This window comes from Eubalaena glacialis, chromosome 2, assembly GCF_028564815.1.
Source record: "Eubalaena glacialis isolate mEubGla1 chromosome 2, mEubGla1.1.hap2.+ XY, whole genome shotgun sequence".
Lineage (NCBI taxonomy): Eukaryota > Metazoa > Chordata > Mammalia > Artiodactyla > Balaenidae > Eubalaena > Eubalaena glacialis.
In genome coordinates this window covers 121,925,376-121,953,318 of record NC_083717.1, presented here as the reverse complement: position 1 = coordinate 121,953,318, position 27,943 = coordinate 121,925,376, and the positions used below count along the sequence as shown (strand labels likewise).

At 38.6% G+C, this 27,943-nt stretch overlaps 1 protein-coding gene and 1 long non-coding RNA gene across 5 annotated transcripts in view; one reads left to right on the top strand and one right to left on the bottom strand.

The window, feature by feature from the left end:
• STXBP6 (syntaxin binding protein 6) overlaps nucleotides 1–27,943 on the top strand; it is a 265,716-nt gene that overhangs the window by 191,910 nt on the left and 45,863 nt on the right. For all 4 annotated transcript variants that reach the window (XM_061180736.1, XM_061180733.1, XM_061180734.1 and 1 more), the window contains 2 exons: nucleotides 12,651–12,781; nucleotides 13,716–13,881. In XM_061180736.1, coding sequence (XP_061036719.1) covers nucleotides 12,651–12,781; nucleotides 13,716–13,881 — 297 coding nt within the window. The remainder of the gene's footprint in view (nucleotides 1–12,650; nucleotides 12,782–13,715; nucleotides 13,882–27,943) is intronic.
• On the bottom strand, nucleotides 20,255–22,502 carry LOC133084329 (uncharacterized). Its single transcript, XR_009699423.1, has 3 exons — nucleotides 22,443–22,502; nucleotides 22,191–22,289; nucleotides 20,255–20,300 (listed from the first exon to the last, which is right to left on the bottom strand). It is a non-coding gene; the product is annotated as an uncharacterized LOC133084329 (long non-coding RNA).

Sequence of the window (27,943 nt, the reverse complement as noted above, 5' to 3'; positions counted from 1 at the left end):
TGGCTGCACCAGTTTACATTCCCACCAACAGTGCAAGAGGGTTCCCTTTTCTCCACACCCTCTCCAGCATTTGTTATTTGTAGACTTTTTGATGATGGCCATTCTGACAGGTGTGAGGTGATATCCCATTGTGGTGTTGATTTGCATTTCTCTAATCATTAGCAATGTTGAGCATCCTTTCATGTGCCTATTGGCCATCTATATGTCTTCTTTAGAAAAGATGTCTATTCAGGTCTTCTGCCCATTTTTTAATCCAGTTGTTTGTTTCTCTGATATTGCATTGTATGACCTCTTTATATATTTTGGATATTAACCCCTTATCAGTCAAATATTTTCTCCCATTCAGTAGGGTGTCTTTTTGTTTTGTTGATGATTTCCTTTGCTGTGCAAAAGCTTTTAAGTTTAATTAGGTCCCACTTGTTTATTTTTGCTTTTATTTCTTTTGTCTTAGGAGACAGATCAAAAAAAATATTGCTATGATTTATGTCAGAGTGTTCTGCCTATGTTCTCTTCTAGGAGTTTTATGGTTTCAGGTCTTATATTTAGGTCTTTAATCCATTTGGAGTTTATTTTTGCATATAGTGTGAGGAAATGTTCTAATCTAATTCTTTACATGTAGCTGTCCAGTTTTCCCAACACCACTTATTGAAGAGACTGTCTTTTCTCCCTTGTATATTCTTGTCTCCTGACATCTTAATAAAATTGAGTCTTTTAACCCATGACCACAGTATGTCTCTCCATTTGAATCTGTAGATGAATTTGGGGATTTTGCCATACTTAACAATATTAAGTTTTCCAATCCTTGAATACAAGATGTTTTTATGTTAAGTCTTCTTTAATTTCTTTCAGTAATGTCTTGTGATTTTGACTATACAAGCCTTGTACTCTTTTGGTTAAATATATTCCGAAGTATTTTATTCTTTTAGCTGTTGCTGTTTTCTTTGTTAGCTTATTAGCTATTGTGTTAGTCAAGATTCTCCAAAGAAACAGAACTGATAGGATGTGTATATATTAATATTATATATAATATTTATAGTGTACATGTTTATATTTATATATGGAATTCACTCATGCGATTGTGGAGGCTGTGAAGTCCAAAATCTGCATGGTGGGCTGGCAGGCTGGAGACCCAGGAAAGAACTAATGTTGTAGTTCAACTCTGAAGACTACAATTCCTTCTTGCCCTGGAGAAGTCAGTCTGCTGTTCTGTTCTGGCCTTCAGCTGATTGAATGAGGCCAACCCACATTATGGAGTGCAATCAGAGTCTACCAATTTAAATGTTAATCCCAAGACACCCTCACAGAAACATCAAAAAGAATGTTTGACCAAATACTGGGGTGCCGTGGCCTAACCATAGCCAAACTGACACATAGAACTAACCATCTCTGGTTAGTTTGACTCTCTGTTTTGTTATTTCAGTGATTGCTTTAGAGTTTATGGCATACATCTTTAACTTACCATGCTTTACCTTCGAGTGATAGTATACTAGTTCATGTATAGTATAAGAACCTCCCAGTAGTTCACATCCCCTTTCTCCCATCCTGAGTTTTATGCTATTGTTGTCACACATTTTACTTTTCCATATGTTATAAAATCATACACCATTGTCATTTGTAAGCAAGACTAGAGCATTGTTCAGTCTAGAGCTAATTATTCCTCACTCATAGGGCAAGACCCTTCTGTGTATCCTCAGTGCCCCCTGAATCTTGAGGTTTTCAGGTCTGGCTGGTGGCGATAGGCACTATGCCCAGCCCTTTTGGAGCATGGAGTACTGTTTCCTCTATTCATTTTGAGTGGTTTTTTTCCCTGGCCTCAGGTAATTTCCTCACACACCTGTGGTGAGAAGTACTTAGCTAAATACTGAAGGCCGAATCTCTGCAGGTCTCCAGAGTTCTCTGTGTGTGTAGTTCTCTTTCTTCATTACTCTGTCCTGAGAATTTTAATGACCTTGATCTCCCTGTGCTCTCAGCTCTGTCTCCTCAGTGTAGAGTCTGACCATCTCTGCCTGGGTTCCTCCTCCTTGCACTACAGCCTGGAAAACTCTCAAACCCGGAAACGAGGGCAGTTGTAGGGCTGGCCTCATTCATTTCCCATGTCTCAGGGATCACTATCATTCCCTGTTTCATATACTTTGTCCATTTGGGTTGCCTCAGGCAGAAGGGTGGATGTAGCCCTCACTTCTGTTGTGTAGACACAGGGTTAGAATTGCGGGGTCTTAGAGTATATGCGTGTTTAGCTTTAGTAGATATCACCTAGAGCTTACCAAAATAAATCCAGCTAATTTTAATTGCAGATAATTTTCACTAATTGACATTCGTTTTACCTAGAACATGTTGCTAGATCTTAGTCCCCCACTTAACATAGTAAAGAGTGAAGGTGACAAGTTCCCAGTGACACCGTTCACTTTCTTTAGAACTTCAGTGATGTACACCCTCACATTAAATATATTATTGTAAGTATTGAGTAAGTGGTGGTGGCGAGGAGGAGGGAAAACAGAGAGAGCAGATAAATCTGTCTTTGCTTGACTGATAGTTGTCATTATATTTGACAGCATATGTCTGCTAAGTCATAGCAGCTTTGATTTTTCCAGAAATCTAGTGATGTTATATGTTGCTATTATATGTACCTGGTCCATTAGCAAATTCTCTGTTGCTCTGTCTTTCCAATCTCATTGCGGGGAAGGGGGGGTACTCTTCTCACATAGAAGGTGACCCATATCCATGTAACATCCTCCCATGGTTCTTTTAGACTAAATATTCATATTAAAAGATTCTGCTCAGCGGTGGGGTCATGTCAGGGAGTTGAGAACCAGGCCATTCCCTCACATAGTGGGGAGTAAGGGCCCCTCTTCACAGCTGCCGAGAGACGAGGAAGTAGAGGCTGCAAAAATGATTCCATCTTTTCTCACTGTAAGGGGCATTTGAGCTCTAAGAATGCTTTTTAGCAGCTCCCACTGGTAAAATAGGTATCGAATTTCTACCAAGTATGGCATTTCCCTGAAGAGAATTGCTGCTTGGCCTGTACTTTTCGGTATATAATGGATAATGGATAATGTGAAAGGAAAGTTCAAGGAGTCGCTTTTTCAAGTTTTATTCCCAGCCTTTGAGCTGCTTGTAGAGTAATGTAATTCATCCTTCAGTCAGGTAGCTGCTGCTTTGATGCCTTTGTCTTTAGATGCTCTGTTTGTAAATCTCTCCTAAGAATAGATCAAAAATGATGTTTATATCTGTTTCCAGAATTGAGGAAGTAAGAACAGAATGAGGCTTTATGACTGCAGTTAACCCCTTCTGTTTGCCTCATTGTATATTACAGGATTTGGTATTGGATTTAATCTCTTTCAGAAACCATCACTGTTCTCACAAATCAAGGCGTTTACTTCCCTGGCTTGGGCCTGTTTGTTTATTTGTTTGTTTCACAGTTACACTATATAAACCAGACATGTTATACCCTTTCCACATAAAATATGAAGTTGCAATAACTAACATTAACCAGGTTTTATAAGTCATTGTATGTTTACGCTTTACCCAGAATGCATGCAAATTGATTTTTTCCGCAGGTATGTAGGGAAAAGTTTAAGGAAGTTAAAAACTCAAGCACAGTGGGAAACCTTGGGTTGCTGAATCTCATGAAATCATGTTTTCAGGGAGGCTGAGACACACAGAATTGTAAGAGAGATGGTGCTAGAATAAGGCTTGCAGGAAAAAAAGATTGTTTTAAAAGGTTTTAACCCACAACTTTTTCTGCTTCTAGTCTCCTAATATTTCTATAATTCTCTGGTTTTTACCATTTTCTCTGCTCTCCTTAGTTCCCAGGATACCCCTCTTTTCTAGTAAGAAAATAGATCAAGCCTTACAACCGTGGCTTGATCCTGAAACAGACCAGTTGAGCCTGATATAAGTTGTTGGCTTATTCATGGTTTCTGGTGTTCTTCCTCCTTTTGTCTTCTTCCTTTGTTGACTCACTCATTCATTTATGTGTGTGTACCTGCACTGGCACCGGGTATCAGTTTATAATAGAGAGGGCATCGTGGTACTGGTCTGGAGAGGGGAGCACCCATCTTGAGATGGGAACTCAAGCCTTCTGGGGATTAAGCTTCCTGATTTCAAGCTAAAGATTTAACAGTCCAAAACTACCTGTGATGTACCTGAGCCTGTCATTGACTTGAAAAGTAGAATACCCTTTCAAAATAAAAATCTACATATTTTTATAGTTAAAGTAAAATTATTGACAGGGGTAAGAAGATTAAAATTGGAAGGGACTAGATTTGGGGTTTTTGTTGGGTTTTTTTGGCAGCGCCACAAGGCTTGTGGAATCTTAGTTCCCAGACCAGGGAATGAACCTGGGCCCCAGCAGTAAAAGCACAAGAGCCCTAACCACTGGACCACCAGGGAATTCCCAAGACTAGATTTTTAACTTGGAGCTCATGTTGGCATGAGACATTGAAGTTGTACATTCCAGAAGTAATGCTGTCTCCTTTTGGTAATTTGGAAACATTAAAACCAGCTAGTACTTCCTGCAGAGTTAGTTTAGGGGGCTTGCTTGCTCTACAGATGTGTAGCTGTCAGCTACTTTGGGTATGATGCTGTACTTTCATATTAAAAGAATCCTTCCTGAAGAATGCTTGATGAAAGATGTTTCGTATTCTTCTCCTTCTACTGAAGGACTCATCCAAACTTATTTACAAAAAATAGGTTTCCCATACAAATTTTTTTTGGTATCCCTTTGGAGAAATTTCCTAGACTTTGAATCTCATCCTCCTCCCCCTCCAATTTGGAGATGAGACTGTGATGTAAGTACAGCCCTAGGAACTAGTGATACCAAATAAGGAATCATTTGTGTGGAAAACTCCTTTCTTGGTGATTATCCCTTCTGTAGACCACAGAAGTCTGTCTTTAAGAAACAAACCTCAAAGCCCTGTGCATGGACTCTCCCCTTCCCTCCCCTTTAGAGTTAGTGGAGCAGGGACTGTAGAAGGGCATCCTATATTCTTCCTCACTGGCTTGGTGGTCATGACTGAAATGCCACTGTTTTTGTTGTTGCAGCTGTTGTTTATTTGGATTAAATTTTTCTTCCTAAAAACATGCAGATTCAAGAATACCCTTTCAAACCCATTTGGGTCCTGTGAGGAATCTGACCAGAGAGCCCCCAGGACCTAAGATGGAAGGAGAGGAATAGGGCCCCAAAGACAAGCTTGGCCATTTCATGAATTGGTCTAGTTTGGGAGCCTGTGGAATCTAAACGACTGTGTCCCTAAATTATGACACACTTTGAGAAATCATGTGAGAAGCAAATAATCAACCCTGTGGGGAGAACGCCAGGTTCCGTTCCCCACTCACCGTAGCAGTGGTGACGAGTCCCTGTTCTGAAAGTATGTGAGGTAACAGTCTAGATATTTTTGCTTCTAAGCTTTGTAAACATTCAGCCATCTCACTGCATAAAATTGCTGATGCAGCCTCAGACCTGAAATATATTTCTCCATAGATACTGTGAAATCCACCTGGAATTATCATACATTAGGGTTTGGGAAGAGCATTAAGAAAAACAGTTCCAAGTAATCATTTCTCACCTTGTCCTCTTAGCCCATCTCTGTACCACATCAGCACCCAGAAGGCATGCTCAATCTTGCTTTTACTTCCTGAATCACACCTCAGAGGATTTCTTTTTTTTTTTTTTTTCCTTTATGTCTATCACCTCCGACACAGCCAGAGAGCAGCCCTGATGAGATTCTATGTGGACATCACTTTTTTTCCTTGCTCCAAATTGTTTATTTCTCATCAACAGTCTTATTGAAAGCAAAACGTCTGGCCGTTAGACTCCAGCAGAGCAGAGGGCTAAGTCACACCACAAAATGCTGACTTTCACTCAACTACGAGATCAGGAGAGGGCTAAGCATGATGACAGACATTTTTAGGTACCTTAGGTACATAGGTATGGTAAATTCTACGTTTTAGCTGCCTAGCCTTGACATCAAATTATATTGTAGATATACAATTTGTTCTTCACCTTTCTTTTTTTTTTATTTAAAAGAAATGACCACATAAAGTTATAAGATGATTCAATTTGAGTTTAATGTGTAAAGAAATGTTTGTGTTAGTGAAAATATAATATCTATGAAAAATGAGATGGTAGAGGTTGTGAGTCATCATTTTCTTTAAATGCTGAATATTTGTTTTCTTTAAAATAATGTCTTAGGACTGAGACTAGATGTTTTGTATTTGGGCAAAATTGATTTTCCTTTTTGGGACGATTGAGAAATGATACTGTGAATAATGAGATTGCAGGGGAAAGAGTGACTTTAAAAAAAAAAAAAGCAGTCTCACAACCTTTGGACCTTGAAATGGAGGATCAGCCTCTTAATCCCTGGCAGAGTATGTGTTTTTCTGCCATTTTGCATCACATGCAAGTAACTTGCATTTCTGTCCTTCCTTTCTGATAACAGCCTTTGTCCCCTCTTCCACCAATTCCTAACTTGAAACAAGACCAGGTTTGATCGACTAGATGGTACTGTACTATTGGCTGGCTTCTCTGGTTTTGATTAAATAGAATTTTCTCACTGGGCAAAAGCAAGGCTGGTGATCTCCACTCTTTGACTATGGCTAAGTGTCTTATTTCTGTACAATGTTTCATGGCTGGACCATTTTTTAAAAGAACTCTTTATGCCATTAGTTCATGAGAAAGAGATGTTACACCACTTGAGGAATGATGGTAATGATATTCTAGACATAAGAGTTCCTAACACTGCTTCTTAACTACAGCTGAGATGTAGATAAGTCTACATGAAGGCTGAAGAGAGGCATGCAGCCATGAAAACCACATTCTTTTTGTCAGAACTGGTAGCAGGAGGACCTGGATTTGGTTTGCCCCATGCTTCTGTCTTCCTCTGATGCCACCATAGAAAGCAGTGCGTTCCAGGAGTGAGTGAAAAGAAGCATTAGGCTTGGATAACCCCAAAACTTGACTTATCGAATTCCAATGCACATGACTCAGTGGTCTTAGAGAAGCCATTTCCAGTTAAGCCTTTGATTACATCAAGGAGAACATCTACGTTGTGATAGTCTTTAACACCCAATAAAATGTGGCATTTGACATTGCAGCAAAAAGCTGTAGTGGAAAGAGCAGTAGACTCTTAAGTTCATTGCTTAGGTCACAGTTTTTTTATTCATTTACAATATTGCTTTGGCAAGTCAACTCTTTCTGTGCCCCAGTTTCATTGTCCATAAATATAATAGGGGATAATAGCAATAACCCTGCCTCTATAACAGAGATGTTGTCAAGTTCAAGAGAAAAAACCAGAAGCTGTATGTATTTAAAAGATTTTTTTAAATGTTAAATGTTTATGTCAATTTATAGGATTCTGCATCACAACCTGATAGGAGATAGCTTAGAAGATCTTTGTGGGGATTTATCCACACCTTCCGTGTTTTAGAACTAGATGGACATGATAACAATCTGGTTTTCATTCTTCACAAATATGTCAGAGAAACAAACGTTAATATTTTACCCAGGCTTGAAATGAACCTGTTATGAAACGAACAGAGTTCAGTGAGAGAAATAACATGGTGGGGAACGTACTTGGGTACAGTAATCATAGAAGGTTTTTCAATGGAGTTGACATGTAAGCTGAAATCTGAATAGTGAGTGAGAGACAGCAATAACACACACACACACACACACACACACACACACACACAGAGGAAAAGGGCGTTTCTATGAAGGGAATAGCATTTGCAAAGGGTACAAAGAGGTTGCTGTTTCCCAGGAGCAAAAGATGACTGGAGCCTGGTGGACAAAAGGGAGAGTGGAATGAGATGAGAATGAAGAGGTACTCAAGGGCCAGATCATCTAGGGCTTTGGGGGTCATGGTAAGGGACTTGGGTTTTATTCTAAATGCTTTGGGATGCCATTGAGGATTTTTTTTTTCTTATTTTTATTGAAGTATAGTTGACATACAATATTATATTAGTTTCAGGTGTACAGTATAGTAATTCAGCATTTATATACATTACAAATTGATCACCACCATAAGTCTAATAACCATGTGTCACCATACAAATATATTATTCCCTATGCTATACATTACATCCCCATGACTTATTTATTTTATAACTGGACTTTTTTGCCTCTCAATCCCCTTCACCTATTTCACCCAACCCCTCTCTTTGCCTCCCCTCTGGCAACCACCAGTTTGTTCTCTGTATCCAAGAGTCTGTTCCTCTTCTGTTTTGATTGTTTATTTGTTTTGTTTTTAGATTCCACATATAAATGAATCACACAATATTTGTCTTTCTCTGTCTTACTTATTTGACTTATCATAATACCCTCTAGGTGCAACCATGTTATCGCAAATGGCAAAATTTCATTGTTTTTATGGCTGAGTAATATTCCACTGTATATGTATACCACATCTTATTTGTTTATTCATCTATTGATGAACACTTAGGCTGCTTCAGTATCTTGGCTATAGTAAATAATATTGGAATGAACATAGAGGTGCATATATCTTCTCAAATTAGTGTTCTTGTTTTCTTTGGATAAATACCCAGAAGTGGAATTGCTGGATCATATGGTAGTTCTATTTTTAATTTTTTGAGGAACCTCCATACTGTTCTCCATAGTGGCGGCACCAGCTTACACTGGTGCCACCAACAGTTCCCTTTTCTGCATATCCTCGTCCATATTTGTTATTTGTTGTCTTTTTGATAATAGCCATTCTGACAGTGTGAAGTGATATCTCTTTGTGGTTTTGATTTGCATTTCTCTAATGATTAGTGATGTTGAACATCTTTTCATGCGTCTGTTGGCCATCTGTATGTCTTCCTTGGGAAAATATCTATTCAGGTCCTCTGCCCATTTTTTAATTGGATTGTTTGTTTTTTCTGATATTGAGTTGTATGAGTTCTTTATATATTTTGAATAGTAACCCCTTATCAGATATATCATTGCAAATATATTTTCCCATTCAGTAGGTTGCCTTTTCATTTTGTTGATGTAGTCCCATTTGTTTATTTTTGCTTCTGTTGCCCTTGCCTGAGGAAACAGATCTTTGTTTCTGTTTTTGTGCCAGTACCATACAGTTTTTATTACTATAGCTTTGTAGTATAGTTTGAAATCAGGAAGCATGTTACCTCCAGCTTTGTTCTTCTTTCTCAAGATTATTTTGGCAAGGAGTTTTTAAAAGATGGTTCAGTCTTATGTATTTCAGTTTGAATAGCCAAGCTGGTCAGAAAGCCAGTTTGGGGAAAATCACAGACGTCCAGGTGAGGGCTAATGTTATAATTCCTGGAATGTGGCTGCTTCATGAAACCTCCCTGACTTTCCCCAACTCTACCTTGGTCCTTAAAGCACCCCCACATACACACCTCAGATGACTCCTAGGTCATTTATCCTGTTATGCTTTAATACTCTGTTGCATCATTCTTATCTCCTCCCCACCAAAGTTCTTGATTCAGAACCACTTTTTACTCAATATTTGAATTGCCACAAAACTTCCTTCTGTATCTTCCATCTAATAAATATGCCATAAATATTTGTTAAATGACTAAATACATAATTCAGTGGCTCTCAACAGTCAAAGTGCCTCAGAGTCAACTGGAGAGATTTAAAATATGGATGCCAGGGCCACACCCCCAGGGATTCTGATTGACAGTGTCTAGTGTTTTTGTTGTAAAACTCCCAGGTGATTTCGATGTGTGGGTCTGAGTGGAAAACCAGGGGATCGGGCTGATTCTGGGAGGTCTGCAGTATTACCTGGGAATATCATATCCCCTTTAAATGCCTATATATTTACCTTTTCCTCATGAATGATCAAGGCATGACAGAAATGCCCTGATTATCTCGCCTTTAAAGTTATTCAAAATAATGAATATGGACTCTACCATATGGGGGTAGTTGGACATACAGCACTATGATATTACTGATTCAGATCATTTGGTTGCATTTTCCAGAGTGTGCTATCAATTAGCTTTCCTTGGGAAGGAGAAGGTAAATTGCTGTTTTTCACTGGACATCTGGAATTTGACTGACTGACTTATTTTTAACAGCTATGGACCCTAAAAACACCAAAAGAGGAAGGGGTTAAAACATGGCTCCTTCTAGCACAGAACTCAAAGTCTGGCAATGGTGTGATTGTGCAAGTGTTTTGACCTCGGAAGGGGAAAGTCTTTATTTAATTCTATGTAGTGTGTATATAATAATATCATTTTAAGGCACCTGCTTCAAAATAGAAACTGGGATGTTGGACATAATAACAATAAACAAAAATTAAAACCAAACCGGGCTCAGTGCCCAGGAAAACTATCAGATTCCAAGAACTGGGCAAGGAATAACGTAATAGAGGGAAAAAAGTCAGGAATGGATGAAGTTGTAACTGCCTCCGTTAAAAATGACCACTCTGCAGTGCGATTGCTGTTGAACAATTCCGTGGGGCATTTGTTGGGTGGGTGGAGTTCCTGCCCTTCTCATTTCAGTGACAAACTTCCAATGGAACTTGCCTTCCTAAAAGTGTCAGTCTCAAACTTGCCAATAATTACAGCAATCTTGCATTATGTTTGAACTTTTATAATGCTATAAACTAGTTGGAAATAAATGGACCAGAAATAAAAATATGAGTTAACTGAAGTCAGAAGGAAAGCCTTCATGTTTCCCAGGATGCCTAAATGTCGTGTGATTTACATAAACAAAGGAGGAAATCCTCTTTGTGTGTTTAGGGGTGTGTGTCTAATACAGGAACCCATGTTTTCCTGTTATTGAAAAGCATTCTTTAATCTTTTAAGCACATTTTAGGACCCACATATATTCCAGGTATGTTGTTTTCCCTTGACATTAAAACTGCAGAGCAGGGCATGACTATCAGAGAAACCTATTAGAGCTTCCCTTTGTGTCATATAGACACATAAAATAAATGAATTAAATTAAGTGGATAGACAGCCCTGGGCAGACTGGTAATATTGTGTGAATTTAGTGAAGGGAATGGTTGTTCCTAATGGGACTTAAGCAGACTTATACATGGAGCTGTAGGCTAGACAGGCCATTTGTGAATGGAAGACTATAACATTTCCTTGATCGTGGGTGTTAAGGGGATGATGACTTTTTAACCATGAAAGTAAATGTAATTGGTGTGAAATGTTCATAAGCTTCCAGCCAAATATAACTGAATAATGGGCAGTAAACCTAAGCATTATTTGAAATTTTTAAAAAATGTTTGCTAAATTCTGGTTAGGAACAAAGGGAGAAGATTGTACTGAGATCCTAAAAACAGCCCAGTCCTGTACCATAGGGTTCTTACCAACCCTAAAGGCAGGGTGCCCACATTTCTTTCCCCTCTTGGTCACTGCTTTCACGACCCCAGACACTGAAGCTGTGATAAAACTCTGGTATGTGTGAAGGAGAGCCTTCTTACCACCAATCATGACTGGAATAGGTGTTTTCTGTCCTTCATCCCGCAAGGATTCTTTTTGCCATCTGTTGAGCATTTGCATGGTTATTTGCAAGTGTGGGATCTGTGGGCTTATTTGAAACTAAGAAAGAATGTAGCACTGATGCACAATCTTACTAGTATTGCATTCATTACAAGGAATGCTTTCCACTTTTCCTGGTTCCTTTAAGAGCATCGTTTCTATTTAAACTTACAATTCTTACAGCCAGAGCTCAGGGGGAGCTTTTAGGAAAACCCTTTTAAAATACTTAATTACCTCCCCTCCCTTGAGGCTCTAAGTCATGAAGTAAGCAGACAGAGAAATATTCAGAGTGACTCTCTCCTGGTGGCTGGTACTTGACCTCTGTCCGAGAGGTGACAAGGTCCATCCTCAGCATGGAAGGGAGAACTGACTAAGGCCAGGAGGAGGAACTGTCCTGGCCCTACAGTTGTGGTGACCTCAGGAATTCATATGTGGAGAGGGGCAGGGGTTATAATCAGATGCAAACTAGATACAAACTGACTATATTTTAAAGCCAAATAGTTGGTTTTATTTTATTTTTTTTTTTGAGTGAGGAATTATTTCTTATCTTCTCACTAAAGCCTGGAATATTTACACTGGACTATAACATTAGAAATACGCATTGCAGCTCCCTAGGGGAACCGGTAACCTGCACTTCCTTTAAAATGCAGCCTTTCCCAACTACCCCTACCTGATGCCTGTCAGCCCCATATGCTGCTTTCCCTGCTAGACATCATTGTGCATTTGTAGCCTCCATTAGAGGAGCTTGGTGTTAATTATTCCTGTCGTGTTCAATGTGAGTGGATGACGGCATAAATGAAGCTGCCCTTATAATTAAAATTATACTGTAACTGCTTGAGGGTGCACATTATAATTTCTATTTCTTTTGAGTTCACCTCTTACTAAAGGCACACATATTCATTCATTTTCATTTTCTCTCTTTCTCTGCTTCTCTTTCTTTCTCTCTGTACTTATCTCTCCCTCTCCCTCCCTCCCTCCCTCCCCTCTTCCTCCCCTCTACTCATACACATACACATACACATGTATATACACACATACGTCTATTTCTCTCTATATATACACACACACAAAGATATATCAGTTTTTCTCTCTCTCTCTTATTACACATATGTATGTAGGTATTAGACACACCACTGAATGAGGACCCAAACCACCCTGCACCCCCACTAATCTGAGTGGTCTTTTCTTGGCAGTGACAAACAAGAAACCCACACAGGCATCCATTACGAAGGTCAAACAGTTTGAAGGCTCCACGTCGTTCGTGCGGAGATCACAGTGGATGCTTGAGCAGCTTCGCCAGGTTAATGGCATCGATCCTAATCGGGTGAGTGAACTGTCCAGTGCTGAGCGAAGGTGTTCTTTTCACACAATGACTCTCTCATTGACCTTGGCAGGGTGATGGTTGTCTGAGTCATTTTTAACAAGACTATTTCTCTGTTTCAGTTATGTGGCTAAGACTTTTTGATTCCTGTGCTCTTCTTATGGGAAATTATAAATCTTTTCATCATGTTTGATGGAGGCACCTAAGGGGATGAATATTGAAGAAGTGCTACTCCAGTAATATGTTTATCAGCCAAGTGCAAAGAGCAGAGTTCAGATAATCACATCTGTGATTATCAATATGAAAAACCATGTTCATCGAAGCTCCATTTATCTCCTAATGCCACCAGTGATGAGGATTATTTACCAAAAATCAAATAAATGAACTGCACCTTAAAAATGATGTATTAGGATTCCATTGGATTTAATAAGAGAAACATTTCATGGTAGAGTTATGTATTCCAAGTAAATTCCCTTTGCTCACACACTCACCGTAAAATACATCAATAATGAGGAAAAAGAAAATGTAAAATGTAACTATATACTAAAATAGTAAGGGGTAATCTTTTCCTACCAAAGGTTAGGGACAAGATTAATACTGTTCAGTGCCAAGAACCTAAAGGAATCCTTTTTCGAGTAATTGGGAAGGCAATGTGTAATCTGAATTCTGACACAAGTTGATATGCAGTTAAGCTAAAGGGACTTCTGTGCTTCTAACTTCCTGGGGACATCTAAAAATACCATGAGATTTGAGGTCTGCCTGATAAAGAGAGAAAGGTATACTCTCTGTGCACCTAGGTGCTAATAAAGATGAGTCTTGTGATTAGGACAAAAGTCTTTGAAAGGTGTTTTAGCCTTTATGAGTCTCTTAACGTGGTAAACTGGAAGCAGCAGTTTTTATAGCTTGAGATCAGTCGTTATTTCACTGTCTTTTCCAGGATTCTGCAGAGTTTGATTTGTTGTTTGAAAATGCTTTTGACCAGTGGGTAGCCAGCACGGCCTCAGAAAAATGCACCTTCTTCCAGATCCTCCACCACACCTGCCAGCGCTACCTCACAGACAGGAAGCCAGAGTTTATTAACTGCCAGTCCAAAATCATGGGAGGTGAGTGGGCGTTTGTATGACTTTACTCATTCCGTTTCCTTAGACTCACTTTTACATAAAGAGTTAGGTGTTCAGCAGCATAATTAAAGACCAGAAAAAAAGAATCAAGACGCTCAGAGCTGGACCGCATGAGGACCCTTCTGGGAGTTCATTGTATGCTAATCTAGACACAGTGGTATGTTTTCACTCTTACCCAAAAGCTGATCTTTTTAAAGGAATTAACTCCTTAGCTAAGATTATTTGTACTATGAGAACAAACCTGTCCCTTTATTAGAAAAACCTTTCCGTTTGGTTTCTTCGCGGAACACTCTTCTGGGTTGCTTTTTCCTAGTATTTCTCAAGATATTTTACAAATATTGATAGGACCGTTCCTACAGATATAGTCCCTTTCTTTCAAATAGCACCTAGTTTCACATTTATTCCTTGAATGGCAGACAGAGCTGAAGTAGGATGAGTGCTATAAGCCAGCCTTAAGGAACGAGTACCAGCATTGGCAAGTTAATGAGAAACACTTAGAGGGTGCTTAGCACATTTCTTTTAGGTGGCATTTCTTTTTAGAGACTTGAAACTGTGCTAAAAATATAAAGCCTTGCCAGTCACTATGGGAGTTGAGGAAGAGTGTGTATATTATTGGTCTTTTCACTGACCCGTTCTCCTGGTTTTGAAAGCATCTTTTTAAAAATGTACCAACTTTGTCTTAATCAAATGTAAGTGAAGGTCACAGTAGAGACATTACATCTTCCCCTTGGGCTGTATCTATCTTTCATATGAACATGAGGCAGAATCCATTGTTCTGTCCCAACAGCTGCTGCGCACACTCTCATTTTGCCATTAGTCTGCTAGATATTGTGGGAGAAAACGCTGTCAGTACTTCATTATTTGCCACTGAAGTGTTAGTGTGCCTCTTAAATATGAAGTTGCTCACATCATATGAACCTTGAAAGGTCTCTCTTAGACGCTGATAAAGACTCTGGTGTTATCACTTCTCTGTTTAGTCCTAGAAAAATATGAGGTGATGAGTGCATATTTTCTTCGAAGTGGCTACATCCTATGGTACAAAAGTGAAAAAAATATTAGACATAGATGTTGAAAGGAAAGGAAATATCAAACACTAACCTCTTACTGTTTGGAAAACATAATGAGACTCTATCACATCTGTGCCACCAATGTTGTTCAGATGAATCCTGCTTTGAAAGTCCAGCCTTAACAGACTTGGCCAAAGGTTAAAGCACCCAGGCTGAGGACCACAGATGGTCACGTTTTCAGGGAATGGAAAATTGGCCAGGCAACCCCAGCTTTCCCTCATTCTTCCTTAGGATCTTCTCTAGTATCCTAGAATCACATTTGTTTCTTGATCTTAAGTTCCTTCTATGAAACATTTTCCCCGTTGGTATCAGTACGGTCAGTAGCTTGCCTGGCTGGCCCCTAAGCAGAGTCTCCTCTAAAAAACAGTGTGACATGTGGATGTGAAATTTCTGTTGCTCTTGGAGACAGACTTTCTCTCGAGCACTCCACTCCTCCAGGTTCCATCCTGGGAGCAGAGGACATCAGAAGTAGAGGCGGTTCCATGGGGACGACTGCACTTCCTCAGAGTGGAAATATGAGGCGGAAGCAAGGGGGCACAGACTCACTCCTCCGTCCGCATGAGGGAAACAAGCCGCCCCCTTCCTGCAAAGGTTAGGGAGAGCTCTGGGAACTCTCGCCTAAGGGATGGCGCTAGGTAGCCCTCTTCTCTGTTGTCTCTGAAGCTCTCATTTCTTCTCTCAGAACAGGCCCTTTCATTCCTTCATTCACTCTTAGCTCATCATCCAACCACACAACATGTAAGTACTAAGTACCTACCATGAGCTAGTCACTTTGTTACGTCCTCGATGTGGAGAATCATTCTATGTTTGGTCCCTTAATAGACCCTAATTGCCACTACCCAAACCCCAGACTGGCAGGTCCCTAACAGTCTTTCCATACGCATTACCCTCTCGAATATCCTCAGACCTTTCCACACATTCCCACCCAGCTGCTTCTGTCATTGGCCCAGTCTTTCGATGTCTTCCACTGCCCTATGAACCCCAAATTATGCTGAGTTGAGACAAGAATCTACATATCCATTGTTAAATTGTTGGTATGTATAGTGCGTAAAACTAAAGATTGATTTCCTGTAGTAAGAAAAAGAATAAGTTAATGAGACCAAGTGCCAGAATTGGCTCTGCCTTCTGTGACCTTAGATGTGTCTCTCATCTCCCTTAGACCTCAGTTTTCCCTGGTGTAACATATGGGGGTTAGACTAGATGATATCTACAATCTGTCAGGTCTATCGTTTGAGAATCTGTAATTCATAAGTTATAGCTTTACTGTGTAGGTTCGTCACTTCTTAATTTAAGAATCAAATAAAAGATTTAGTGCTGTTAAATATTGCCCAGTTCTAGATTCCCAGGGAAGGCAAAAAAGTTTGAATTAGACACATTGTAATTTGTTGGCACCACATACATCCTTAATGAGTACAGCCTGTCTTATTTAAACAGTTGCCTCTCCTTGATAACAGTTGTACCAACACACCCTAGTTAATTAGCACGCTGATCAGTCTTCCTTTCTGCCAGTTATCACAATTCAGAGACTTAAAAACATTGTGTAGTTTTCGGGTCACTACATTCTGACCCCTTTAACTTTTAGGGTACCTACCCCATCTTCAGCAAATGAGATCTGTTCCAAATTTCACAAAATCTTTTGGTTTGTCCTTACGGTATGGGCCGTAAGTGCTAGACACAATTGTTTTCCATGCCGTGAAATGTGATAGATTTTGTAATTTTAGAGAACTGATGCTGCTGTTGGTGTGCTGTCCTCCATCAGGTTCTGTACATATGTTATCTCATTTAGTTTTTACAGCAGCCTTTGGAAATACAATTTATCATCTCCATTTTACTGAGAAGGAAATAGGATCAGAGAGGTAATTAAACAGCTTGCCAAGGATCGTATAGCCTTTGTCCTCAAGTGGCAGGGCTGAGACTGAAACAGAGGCCCTCGCCGCTCTAAACCATCGTCCTTGGGGTCACTGAGTGGCACACTCCAGGGAACACCATTGATACTGTCTTTGGTATGAATGGTGCCCCCTGGAGTTGTGCAGGAATTTTGGGATATATTTTAGCCAGCACATTCCTAGGTATTAAAAAAGGGAGCTAAGAGGAGAGGGCCAGAGATTATGAGCAGTTTTAACTCTTTTCCTACTTTTATTGAGGTATATGATTAAGATAATATGATGGAATCATCCGGGACCTTTAAAATCATTTTGCTTTTTGTTTTTTCTTTGTTTTTGTTCATAAGAATTTCAATATATTAAAGAGATGAAAGTGAGGCTATTTTAGTCAATGGGGAAGATGCTGGAGCCCTGGCCACTCACCAGACCTCTTAGATATTTTATTTCTGATCTAACCCCCGTCATTGGGAAAACTGAAGCCCAGTGATTTTGAAGGACTTTAGAAGGACAAATCTGCCTGATTCCCACTGAACCACAGTTTCTTTAATACCAGTTCAAATAGGATTATCATTTAAGCATCTAGGTGGGGCCCCACCTATTCCATATGGCCAGGTTTTTCTTCTTGGGGAAAGTCAGTTACACAGAAATAAATTCTTTGGATTGTTTGAAATTCTCTCCTCCAAACATGATATTTCCTTATCTCCAGAGGATAGACTGGGGAGCTTTGATCTTCTGGTGCTGGTTACAGGGTCCAGGAGACATGGCCAAAGTCTACAGTTGTGAAGACCCCCATAAATTGAAAGAGAGCGGGACGCTCTAAGCAGGTGTGAAGCTGAAAGCATTGGTTTCTTCTGCCTTAGTCAGCATCTTTTCAACCATCTTCTCTTCTCTGGATGGTTGGAGGACTTTGTCCTCAAGCCTTGGTCATTCCTGACCTCCGCCCTACCTCTCTCATAGTTCATTCAAGGTCAGTCACCTTTAGAAATACAAAGCCATTCATTCAGTTGCTGGGTCCCTAAGCTACCAAGTAACCTGCAGAGAAGGAAGGCAGAGGTGTGGAGCAGTCTGGCTGCTGGAATATCACATAGCATCAGGAGCGACAGGGCCCTGAAGTTGAAGCCTTGGGTTCATATAGGTCATATTTACTTTTTCTAAGATGGTAGTTTTTTTCTGTCTATAGTAAGCAGAGATGATATAAATGATATACTGTTATATGTGTGATAACACATTTGTACTACAAAGATGCCTTGAAGGAGTTAATCACACATGTAGAACTTCAGACTCTAGAAGAGAGACTTGCTTTCAACTAATTTATTTCAAGAGAAACATGGTCTGCCCCAAGTGGTAGCATCAGTTTACTTATAATGGACCTGTCATATTAAGTCAAGGTCCCAAGGGGGACTTTGTTTTGCTTTCTTCATGCTTCTTAACAAAATGTGAGCAAATCCCTCATAGTTCCCCATTGCTATTTTATTTACACTGACCTTCTGTAGTGATTACTGTCGGCCTATTATTTTTATGCCTAATTCTGTGAACTAAGGAAATCTTTAATGGTGTTGGCAACTTCTGTGTTAGAACCACAAAATAAATGCTTTGAAACCTATTTTCTTTTTTAGTAAGTGCGGTAAATTATTTGCAGGAAAAAAAAGTAATTTATTCCTCAAGGCAAGGTTCTGTTTAACCTGAAGCATGTCCTAGCATTTTTCTTGAATTCTGAGTCCAAACACCCTTGGCTACCTCATTCAATTACCTCTCACTCTTTCATCTGTTCTATGTGGGTCATCCTTTAGGGGGGGCCCCACCTAGATTGTTTGCGCCCAGTTGGTTCCATAAGCATTTACTCAGCACCATCTGTCTGACAGGTACTGAGCTACCTGCCAACATCCAACAACCAAGTAGGCACCTTTGCCAACTTTACTTATGTTCCTGGAGGGACATCAGATGTAAACAGATATGAAACAATATGATACACCAAGGTGATGGCTGAGCTGCATTTTAAGGGATGGTTAACAGTTGACAGACATACAAGGGCAGGATGAAATGAGTTCTCTCTTATTGCAACAGTTAATCTAGACAGTTTCATTTCAACGTTATCTATATTCAGAATTTGGAATGTGGCAGATTGTTTTTCCACAAAACAGGCTATTTTGCAGTGCCATGTATTTTTATCATCATCAAAGGGTATTTCTTAAGCATTGTCTGTCTGTGTGCAGACCTTCAGATGATGGTATAAAGCCCAGACTTCTGAGCTCTTTTAGAATTCCAGGGACACAGATGTCTCTCTGATGTCTGCTTCATAGCAGGCTGGCCCTCATTTGCCCCTGCTGATTGGTATGCTAAAGAAGAACCAGATTGCTTTACTTTGGATTCCCCTGGGGTGGTACAGAATCTCAGGATTCAGACTGTGACTTTGTATTGTACTTTTCTCCCAAACAATGCAGGGGCATATCCCTGGGCAAGGTGTGCGAATATTTCACCTTGTGAGTGCCCCAGGCATGGGCATGTGTAAGGTGAGGTAACAGATAGATGACACAAAGAGCACATGCATGCATCCTAACAGGGCTCTTACAAAAAAAAAAAAAAAAAGTGATCAATATGGATTTTAATCCAAATATATGAATATACTGCTCTAGTAGAATCTATAACATTTGCCATAATTTTTACAGTTCTTCCTCGTGTTTTAATGTTTTCTGTCATTGAATAATGGCTTTGTGGGATGTGAACTTCACTCTCTTACACATGCTCCGACCACAGTCATATTACAAAGAGTTGCTTATTTCTCAAGAATAAATTCATGTGTAATTTTGCCCCTACCACTCAAACTTCAGCATACTCGGGGATGCGTGCAGACATACGCTAGTGATTATAATTCACATACCAAGTTAAATCGTATTAAAACCACCATATTGTTGCTTCTTGATGACATGTAGATGGGGAGCAGGCCAGGCTGCTTAGCTGATGCACTGTTATGAGAGGGTCAGGAAGTGTTTCTAATAGTTCTTTAGATCTAGAGGAATCTATGTCATAGTTCCTCCAGTGAGTTTTTGTTACCCTTGAGGAAATAACAAAGTAGCAAACTTCAGTTATCCTGTACAATGACACAAACAAGGAAAGTGGTTTATGAGGAACTTGCCTGAGGTCCCACAGCTAAATAAGGGCTGGAGCTAGTACCTGGGTCGAGGCCTCTCACTTATTCCCCATCCATTCAGTGGGGACCAGGACTTCCAAGTTGCCTCAATAAGCACAGGTCTTCTTTTCCTTGTATTGATTCAGTCAAGCAGAAAAGGAGATAACTCCAATTTAACAAGATATTTATGAGGCTCAAATTAAAAATTCTGTTTGAAAGTTCTCTCTAGATGTCTGTTAATGATATTAATTATATACACATGCAGACTTACCCACCACTCTCCCATCACTCCGTCCTCTTCATGGCAGCCCATACCATCCTTTCCTAGACAGCGTGATATTTTATTTAAGACTTGCTTTATAGAAACTTTTTGGAGAGAGTAAGAAATTAAGAATAGAAACCAAAAATTATGCATCAATAAAAATAATGGTACAAATATTTAAACTATACAATTGGAAAAGCCCAGTTTGGGGGATTTTTTTGCTTTGGTTATTGGAATCCCACCAGTGTAAGTACTACGTCAAACACAAATTTGATATATACTGTGCTACACAAAGTACTAACAACCATCTGACATTGGCTGAGCGCTCTTAGGAGCAGGACATTGTAGCAGAAGCTATGAGGTGTTTCTTGATCTGAATCTTTTATGTATGTATGTTTAAAATTTAGGATGACATTACCAATCGTTATGTTGGGCATTTTGTGTGCTTTCTTATATTTTCTGATAGTCATTTATTCAATACTTCATCTTATTCCCAAAAGGTGAATTAAAAGCAGATGCTTTTATTTTCAGTAAGAAAATTGGAGTAACCAAGGACTAGTTCCTTAGGTCCCATCCAGTTCTATGCATGATATAAATGACTAGTAACTAAAGAAAAATTGGGTCACAGATGTGATTTTCTCTTTTTCATTGCTCATTGGCTGTAAGCCACACAGAAATGCATGCTGTGAAACAGCTGGTGGGTTATGGTTAGTCATCTTGAGCCAGAGTGACTTTGTGCATTAAATGCTTTGTGAATCATATCTCTCCACCAAAATCTTGAACCAAACCAAAGCTTCATAAGGGGGACTTCTGAGGTATCATTTATTGGCATGACAAGGATCATGAACATATTTTGTCTTTCCCATGGTTAAACAATCTGCAGTAGACAAGAGCCATTTCTACTTTCAGAATCAACCAGAACACATAATTGCACAACTTGATAAAGTGAAAAGAGCACAGACTAGATTCACTTACCCCTGTTTCTGATGGCATCACTCATTAGCTCTGTAACCTTCTCTAAGCTGCTTAACTTACACTCAGCCTCTCTGTATCATGGATAGCAATGTATACCTTGAAGGAATGGTGTGGGGATTAAAATGAATTTTAAAATATTCAATCAGATGGGATTTTTGCAAAGTGCCAGTACATGTCTGAATATCCTATTAAAAAATTATTATATGCCTATTCATAATATTACATGATTTCTTCTAGGATATTTATCAAAAGCCCTTTCTTACGAAAGAAGTGAGAAAATATTCTTAAACTTTTCTAATCCACGTTGGCCATAAGAATTGCAAAAAACAAAAATTAGTAATTTCGTTGTTCCAGGTGGGAAGGAGCTGAGCTATATTATAGACATTTCAGACGTCTGGAACGCCGAGTTGTTTGCCTGGTTTATAGAATGCTGACTGTGTTGCATTTTATGTTTGACATTTATAGAATGCATATGTTACTGCTGGCTTTACCAAAACAACAGTGTTTAAAATGTATTGAGTGACACTGTGCCAGAGATCAGGGCACATAATTCAGATCTTCTTGTAGGAAAGAAAAAACCTAAAACATGTTTTCTGAACTTCACAAGAGAACAGAAATGTTCTTTTTCCACCAACGTATCTTCAGCCTAGAATATTTCTTTGAGTCCAGTTCTCTTTACACAGTCCCAAAAGGAGACACATGGATCAGAGGTAAAATTGTTTAATATTGTTAGACAGGAAGTGGTATTTCCAAAACAGACATAAAAGGCATGCTGCATGATTCCCATACTTCTAGATTTAGAGACAAATACAATTTTTAATAGAATTTGGGAGACAGGTTTGCCAACCAGTTTTCTATGTAAGATGTTAAAAAAAATTTTTTAAAACCAGCATCACCAGTTTCACAAAAGAAAGTTTACTTTAATACTAAAAGATACAAAGGACATAAGGGCTAGTCCTTAAATTGGAAACATTTACCTTTATGAAAAACTTACTACATCTGGTCCTTATCTTTCTTAGTTCACATAGACCAATAAAAACTCCATCATTGACTGGCATTTAAAAGTTGTTGCTCTGCTGTAACATAGAAGCATCAAGAACTAAAGTTATTTGGAATTTTAGTGAAGAGAAGCTTTAAATTCACAAGAACAATAACTGGTTCTAAAAATGGTCATTTAGTGATCTGTCAATTCATTCCCACTTCTGGGGGAACCCACTCAGAGCACACACCTTTTGGACAGCAGAACAGATCATCTTCAGGGTTGAAGGCCATAGTCCTATTCCTTTCCTGGAACAGAGGTAAGGAACTTGGGCATAGTACCTGAGAAACTACCCAGGAATGTGAGATTTCTAAAACCTTTAGTGAAGGAGTAAATGAAATGGCCTTTTTTTCTCACATTATATCCTAGGCTTTTAAAAATTTCAGCCTTGTATCTGATCATCAAAATAAGACTAAGCCGCTAAATTTATCATAAGTAGTTATTTGAAATTTGGACATTGATATAAATCTGAATGCGGAGACTTCAGATTTAGAAGACCAAACATTTTTCACCCTTCCACTTGCAATATGCCTACCCAGGGCTGGGTTTATTAGGTGTCCTGCAAGAAGCAAGAGCATTAGGATTGTCAAATTTAGGAAGCAAAAGTAGAGGATGCACAGTTAAATTTGAATTTTAGATAACAATGGATAATTTTTTAGTGTAAGTATATTCCATGCAATATTTGAGACAACTAAAAAATTATCCATTGTTTGTCTAAAGTTCAAATTTTATCGAGTGTCCTATATTTTATCTGGCAACCTTCATGGGCATCCCAGTTTCTAGCTACCATAACCAATATGGAAAACATAATATGTTTATTGTTATGTAGATAAATAAACTTTATGATGGCCAATTATTAGGACTTTAAGATACATTGAGATGGAAATCTCCCAGGCATAATGTTAGGTTAGCCGTTCAAAGATACAAACAGAGAAAAATATGAGACAGACTGCTAAGGAAGGACTATTAGAAGAACTGACAGTATTCATGTCTTATTGTGGCTCTTCTACACAGAAAAATGCTGTGAAATGCAAATTAAAGTATTAATAAGTATAGCAATTCCACTAAAGCTCTTTTGTTACCAAACATGAGATTCCTGGTTAATTTTGCACAGGGAAGAAAGCTCAGTCTTGAGTCTGAATGTCTTTGGCTTGGTTTTGAGGAGTTAGTTTCCTGCAAGAGCAGTGAAAGGAGCCTGCCATTGACTCTTGGGGACACCAACAGACCAAAGGCTCTCATTTATGGAGAAAGAGTAAGAAGTTCTAGAACTTGCCTACAAGCTTTGGCTTATCTTTATACATCACACTGACCATCTGTAGCCTCCTCTCATTGTCAGGTAAATGAACATGGAAGATAACCCTGGCTTAGCTTTGGGTTGGTTGGTTTGATTTGGTTTTTGTTCTAGCTTCATATGAGTATAACATCCAAAGGTGATGCTACTATAGGTCCCATTTACCATTCAGTGGGTCCTACCTATGAAAGGGGAAGAATGTCTTCAGTATTTTCTAACTGTGAGAGCACATTCAGCATAAACACTTCAACTGCAAGACTTGAGTGACAGGAAGGCAATAAAGTAAGTATATCATTATATTGAGGTAAAATACATGTTTTAGGAAAAGAATGAGGACAAGTCTTCATTGGCCTAGGGATTTGTTTACTTTGTCTAACTTTTGAGGGGTTAAATTGTGAGGTGACAAATGTGTGCCTTTTAAACTTAGTGGATGCTGTTAGTGGGAAAGCAACTATTTGTTTTTCTTTTATTTAAATTCATAGTCCATGCCAAAAAGACAGTAGTAGGAAAGACTCAGAGTATTTCTGAGTTTAGATACCTAAGCAGAAGCTGATTATTTATACTTTGAGAAAATCTACATTGTCATAATCACTCATAATGCTATGCCCTATAGAAAAGAACTTTCAAGTGGAATCAATATTCCCCTCATTGAACCTGATCGAGAACATTCTGGTCAGGATCAGCTTCATGTCCCTTATAACCCAGAGAATTAAACGGGACAGAGTATAATGGGTAAAAGTCAGGAGCATTCCATGCTTGACATATAAATATTGCACCAGATCTAATCTCCTTGTGATTATGTATACTGTTATATATTATTCCCACTATCAGTGTTTCACTCCATCCTATGGACCTATTTTCACAGTTGGTTGATTTTACTGATCTTCTTTCCAGTTCCCATTATAAGAGGTTGAGACTTACAGAGGGGGAAAAAAAGATGTTTTTCACAAGGTCAGAGTAGATTCACACATCTGTGATAAAAGCCAAAAGCCTGTCCTGATGGTTGGGTTCTAGTAATGTTAGGTTTCTTAGACACCAGGTGAAGGAGAGAAAAAACACTTGTAATTTTAAGAAAGTCTTTATGGTGTCAGTATACAATCCTTGTGTATTTTCCTTAAGCTTTTGACTTTCAAACTTGAATAAGACAGAAAATATTATAATTGTTTAAAGGTTTACATCATTTAAAATCAAATTGTTCATCTTAGAGTTAAAATATATTTTTTCTATCCACAGTATGTTTACCATCTTGGCCATTTGCGTTAGTTTCCTAGTGATGCTGTACCAAATTATCACAAACTTAGTGGCTTAAAACAACACAAATTTATTATCTTCTAGTTCTGGAGGTCAGAAGTCTGGAGTGGGTCTTCAGGCAGTGTTCCTTCTGGAAGCTCTAGGGAAGAATTTGTTTCCATGCCTTTTCCACCTTCTAGAGGCTGCTTGTATTCCGTGGTGTGTGGCCTGTTCCTCCATCTTCAGAGTCCCCAGTGTAGCATCTTCAAATCTCTCTCTTTGGCTTTTACACTCCTGCCTCCCTCTTATAAAGACCCTTGTGGTTATATTGGGTCGACACAGGTAATTCAGGATAATTGTACCATCTGAAGACCCTTAAGCACAGCTGCAAAGTCCCTTTTACCATGTAAGGTAACATATTCACAGGTTACAGGAATTAGGATGTGGGCATCCTTGAGAAGCTGGTGTTGTGCCTACCATACCATTTTTCTAAGAGCGATAATATACACGATTGTATAATACTGTCCTACATTTAATTTTTTTCCTTTCATAAGATATACTTTTAAATACTACCTATAGACTATATTACTTGTACTAATCTATTCTAATTTAAGACATTTAGAAACACCTGAACTTTTTAGGAAAGGCCAGTACTTAAGTAGCTGAAAGGGCTTGCCATGTGCTAGATTATCCAGTAGTTCCTTACTTTACCAGCTGGGGTATTTGTACCTTTCTCTTCACTTAAGGAATTGATTTTCCTTAATAATTACACAGGTTCTTTGCAAGTTTCTAGGAAGTCTTAGTATTTAAAGCTTTTGATGATGAAGATGTTGTAGGCCATTTGGTTTTGTTAAAAATCATCCTTTTCCTTCATATTCCCTTCCTGCATCCTCAGAAAATGATCCTAATGCCCTACTTGCAAATACCTTGGTGGTATTCCTCTTGAGACTGACAGTCTCTCTTCAGCTTTGATATAAAATGTCAAGGTCAAATGTATTTAATACATACTCATCAGACAAGTTCACATTAGCTGGTTGGACTTACCTCTTTAATTCAGCATACATTTAGAAGTGATCTAACATGAGCCCCTGAAATGCAATTAGAATATTAATTCAACAGTTTTCTGTATGGCTTAGGGTGTGTACTTCTTTCCCTGTGGTGGTGTTTCTTAAACCCTGTCTTCCCAGTATAGTATGTTAGACACTAAAAAGAAAAAGACTTTGCACAGACCTGGGTTTGAATTTCTGATCTGTCATTTACTATCTGTGGACAAGTTACTTAAACTGTAAGCTTGACTTCCTCTTCTTAAACAGAATAATAATGCTTATTCCACAGGGTTGTTATAAGATTTTAAATAAGGTCATGTATGAGCATTTAGCATGGTACATAGGGAGTACTGTGGAATATAGTGGTAGCTGTTATAATTAATAATTATATTAATATATTATTTTCTTTAAATTCTGCCTTCCTGCTATTGTCCTTCCTTCCCTCCTATTCTGAATAGAATCTGAATTACAGTCAGACACAGAGGAGGGAGTAGAAATACAGAGATACATAGCTTTCAAAGTGTCCCTTACATCAGATACAGTAGAGGTACAGTCATATGTATTTGTATTTGCATTTTTCTTCTAGGAAAAAAAGCCAGCTAATGCTGATAACATTGATAGTCACCATATTGAGTTCTTACTATATGCCAGACAATTTTTTTAGTTCACATTAATCCAAAAAAGTAATCATTGTTATCCCCATTTACAGGTAAAGAAACAGGGTCTCCTAACGTACTTAACATGCCTAAAGTCACATAGATAATAAAGGAAAATCAAGATTTGAACCTGTCTATTCCTAAAATCTACCTTTCCGCCTTCCCCATTAGAGAAAAGTAGAGAAACTCTTCAAAGGTATCACTGATGCATGTTTTTGTTTAAAAGTTCCAAGTGTTCCTCCAACAAAATGAGATTCTATTCTCATTTCATCAGCAATTAGTATAGTTCTTGACATTGGTCAATGCTGTGTTTTCAGGATAACAATTGAATTATAGCATTTGTTGCTTTATCACTGTTAAGTTATTTTCCAGTCAAGTGTTTGACTAAGTTCACTTTCCTAATGCTGCCCTTTCTTATGGTGTTTCAGATCTATTTTCTTTTCCTCTAGGAACACATCTTTGAAATCATATTATACTTAAAATAGAAAATGCAGTATTATTTGTTGAAATATAAGATATACATAAATTTTCAGGAATACATGTTATATAAAGTATGGTACATTTATATTCAACTGTTGTGCATAATAAGCACTTATAGGCCAGCAACATGCACAGGAAATTAAGATGGAGTCCTAGGTAAGGCAGCCTTTGAAAATAGATTATGTATGTATCTTCTTTTGGGAAATAAAAGACTTGGAAGAATGTGTTAAAGCTTTCTTCAATGTTGATTAAGAAAATTCCAAAATTAAGCCTTCCGTCTTTTGGACTATTATACTTCTCAGCTTCATCCTTTAAAAGCTGAGTAAACACAAGTACAAATAGCTGGATTTCTTTCTGATTAAGATTAAGTTAAGAGCTGCAGAAATTTTAAGTTCTAATACAGATAAAAATCAACAGGACCAGTGAGTTACTACTGCTTCTCAACTCTTTTTTTTTTCTGTTAAGAAATGTAAATTGAGGCGACTTCCCTGGTGGTCCAGTGGTTAAGACTCCGTGCTCCCAATGCAGGGGGCCCGGGTTTGAATCCTGGTCAGGGAACTAGATCCCACAAGCATGCCGCAACTAAGAGTTCGCATGCCACACCTAGGAGATCCCGCATGCTGCAACAAAGATCCCACACATGGCAATGAAGATCCCACGTGCCGCAACTAAGACCCAGCACAGCCAAATAAATAAATAAATATTAAAAAAAAAAAAAAAGAAAGAAATGTAAATTGAAATTCATCATTTGGGGCCATCTACTTTCAATTAGCCAGGCCTAGGTAAATAAGAGAATCTATCAGTAGGATATAATAAGCTTGTTCTTTGTTTGCTGGTGAGAACAAATGGAAAAATAAGTATTATCACTGCTGAACATTGTAGAATTTTTGGATTGTTATATTGATAAAAATGAATGTTTCAAAAATTGACTCTTGGTGCAGTTTGATGTGAATTCACATTTTAAGGCTCCTTCAGCACCACCACATAC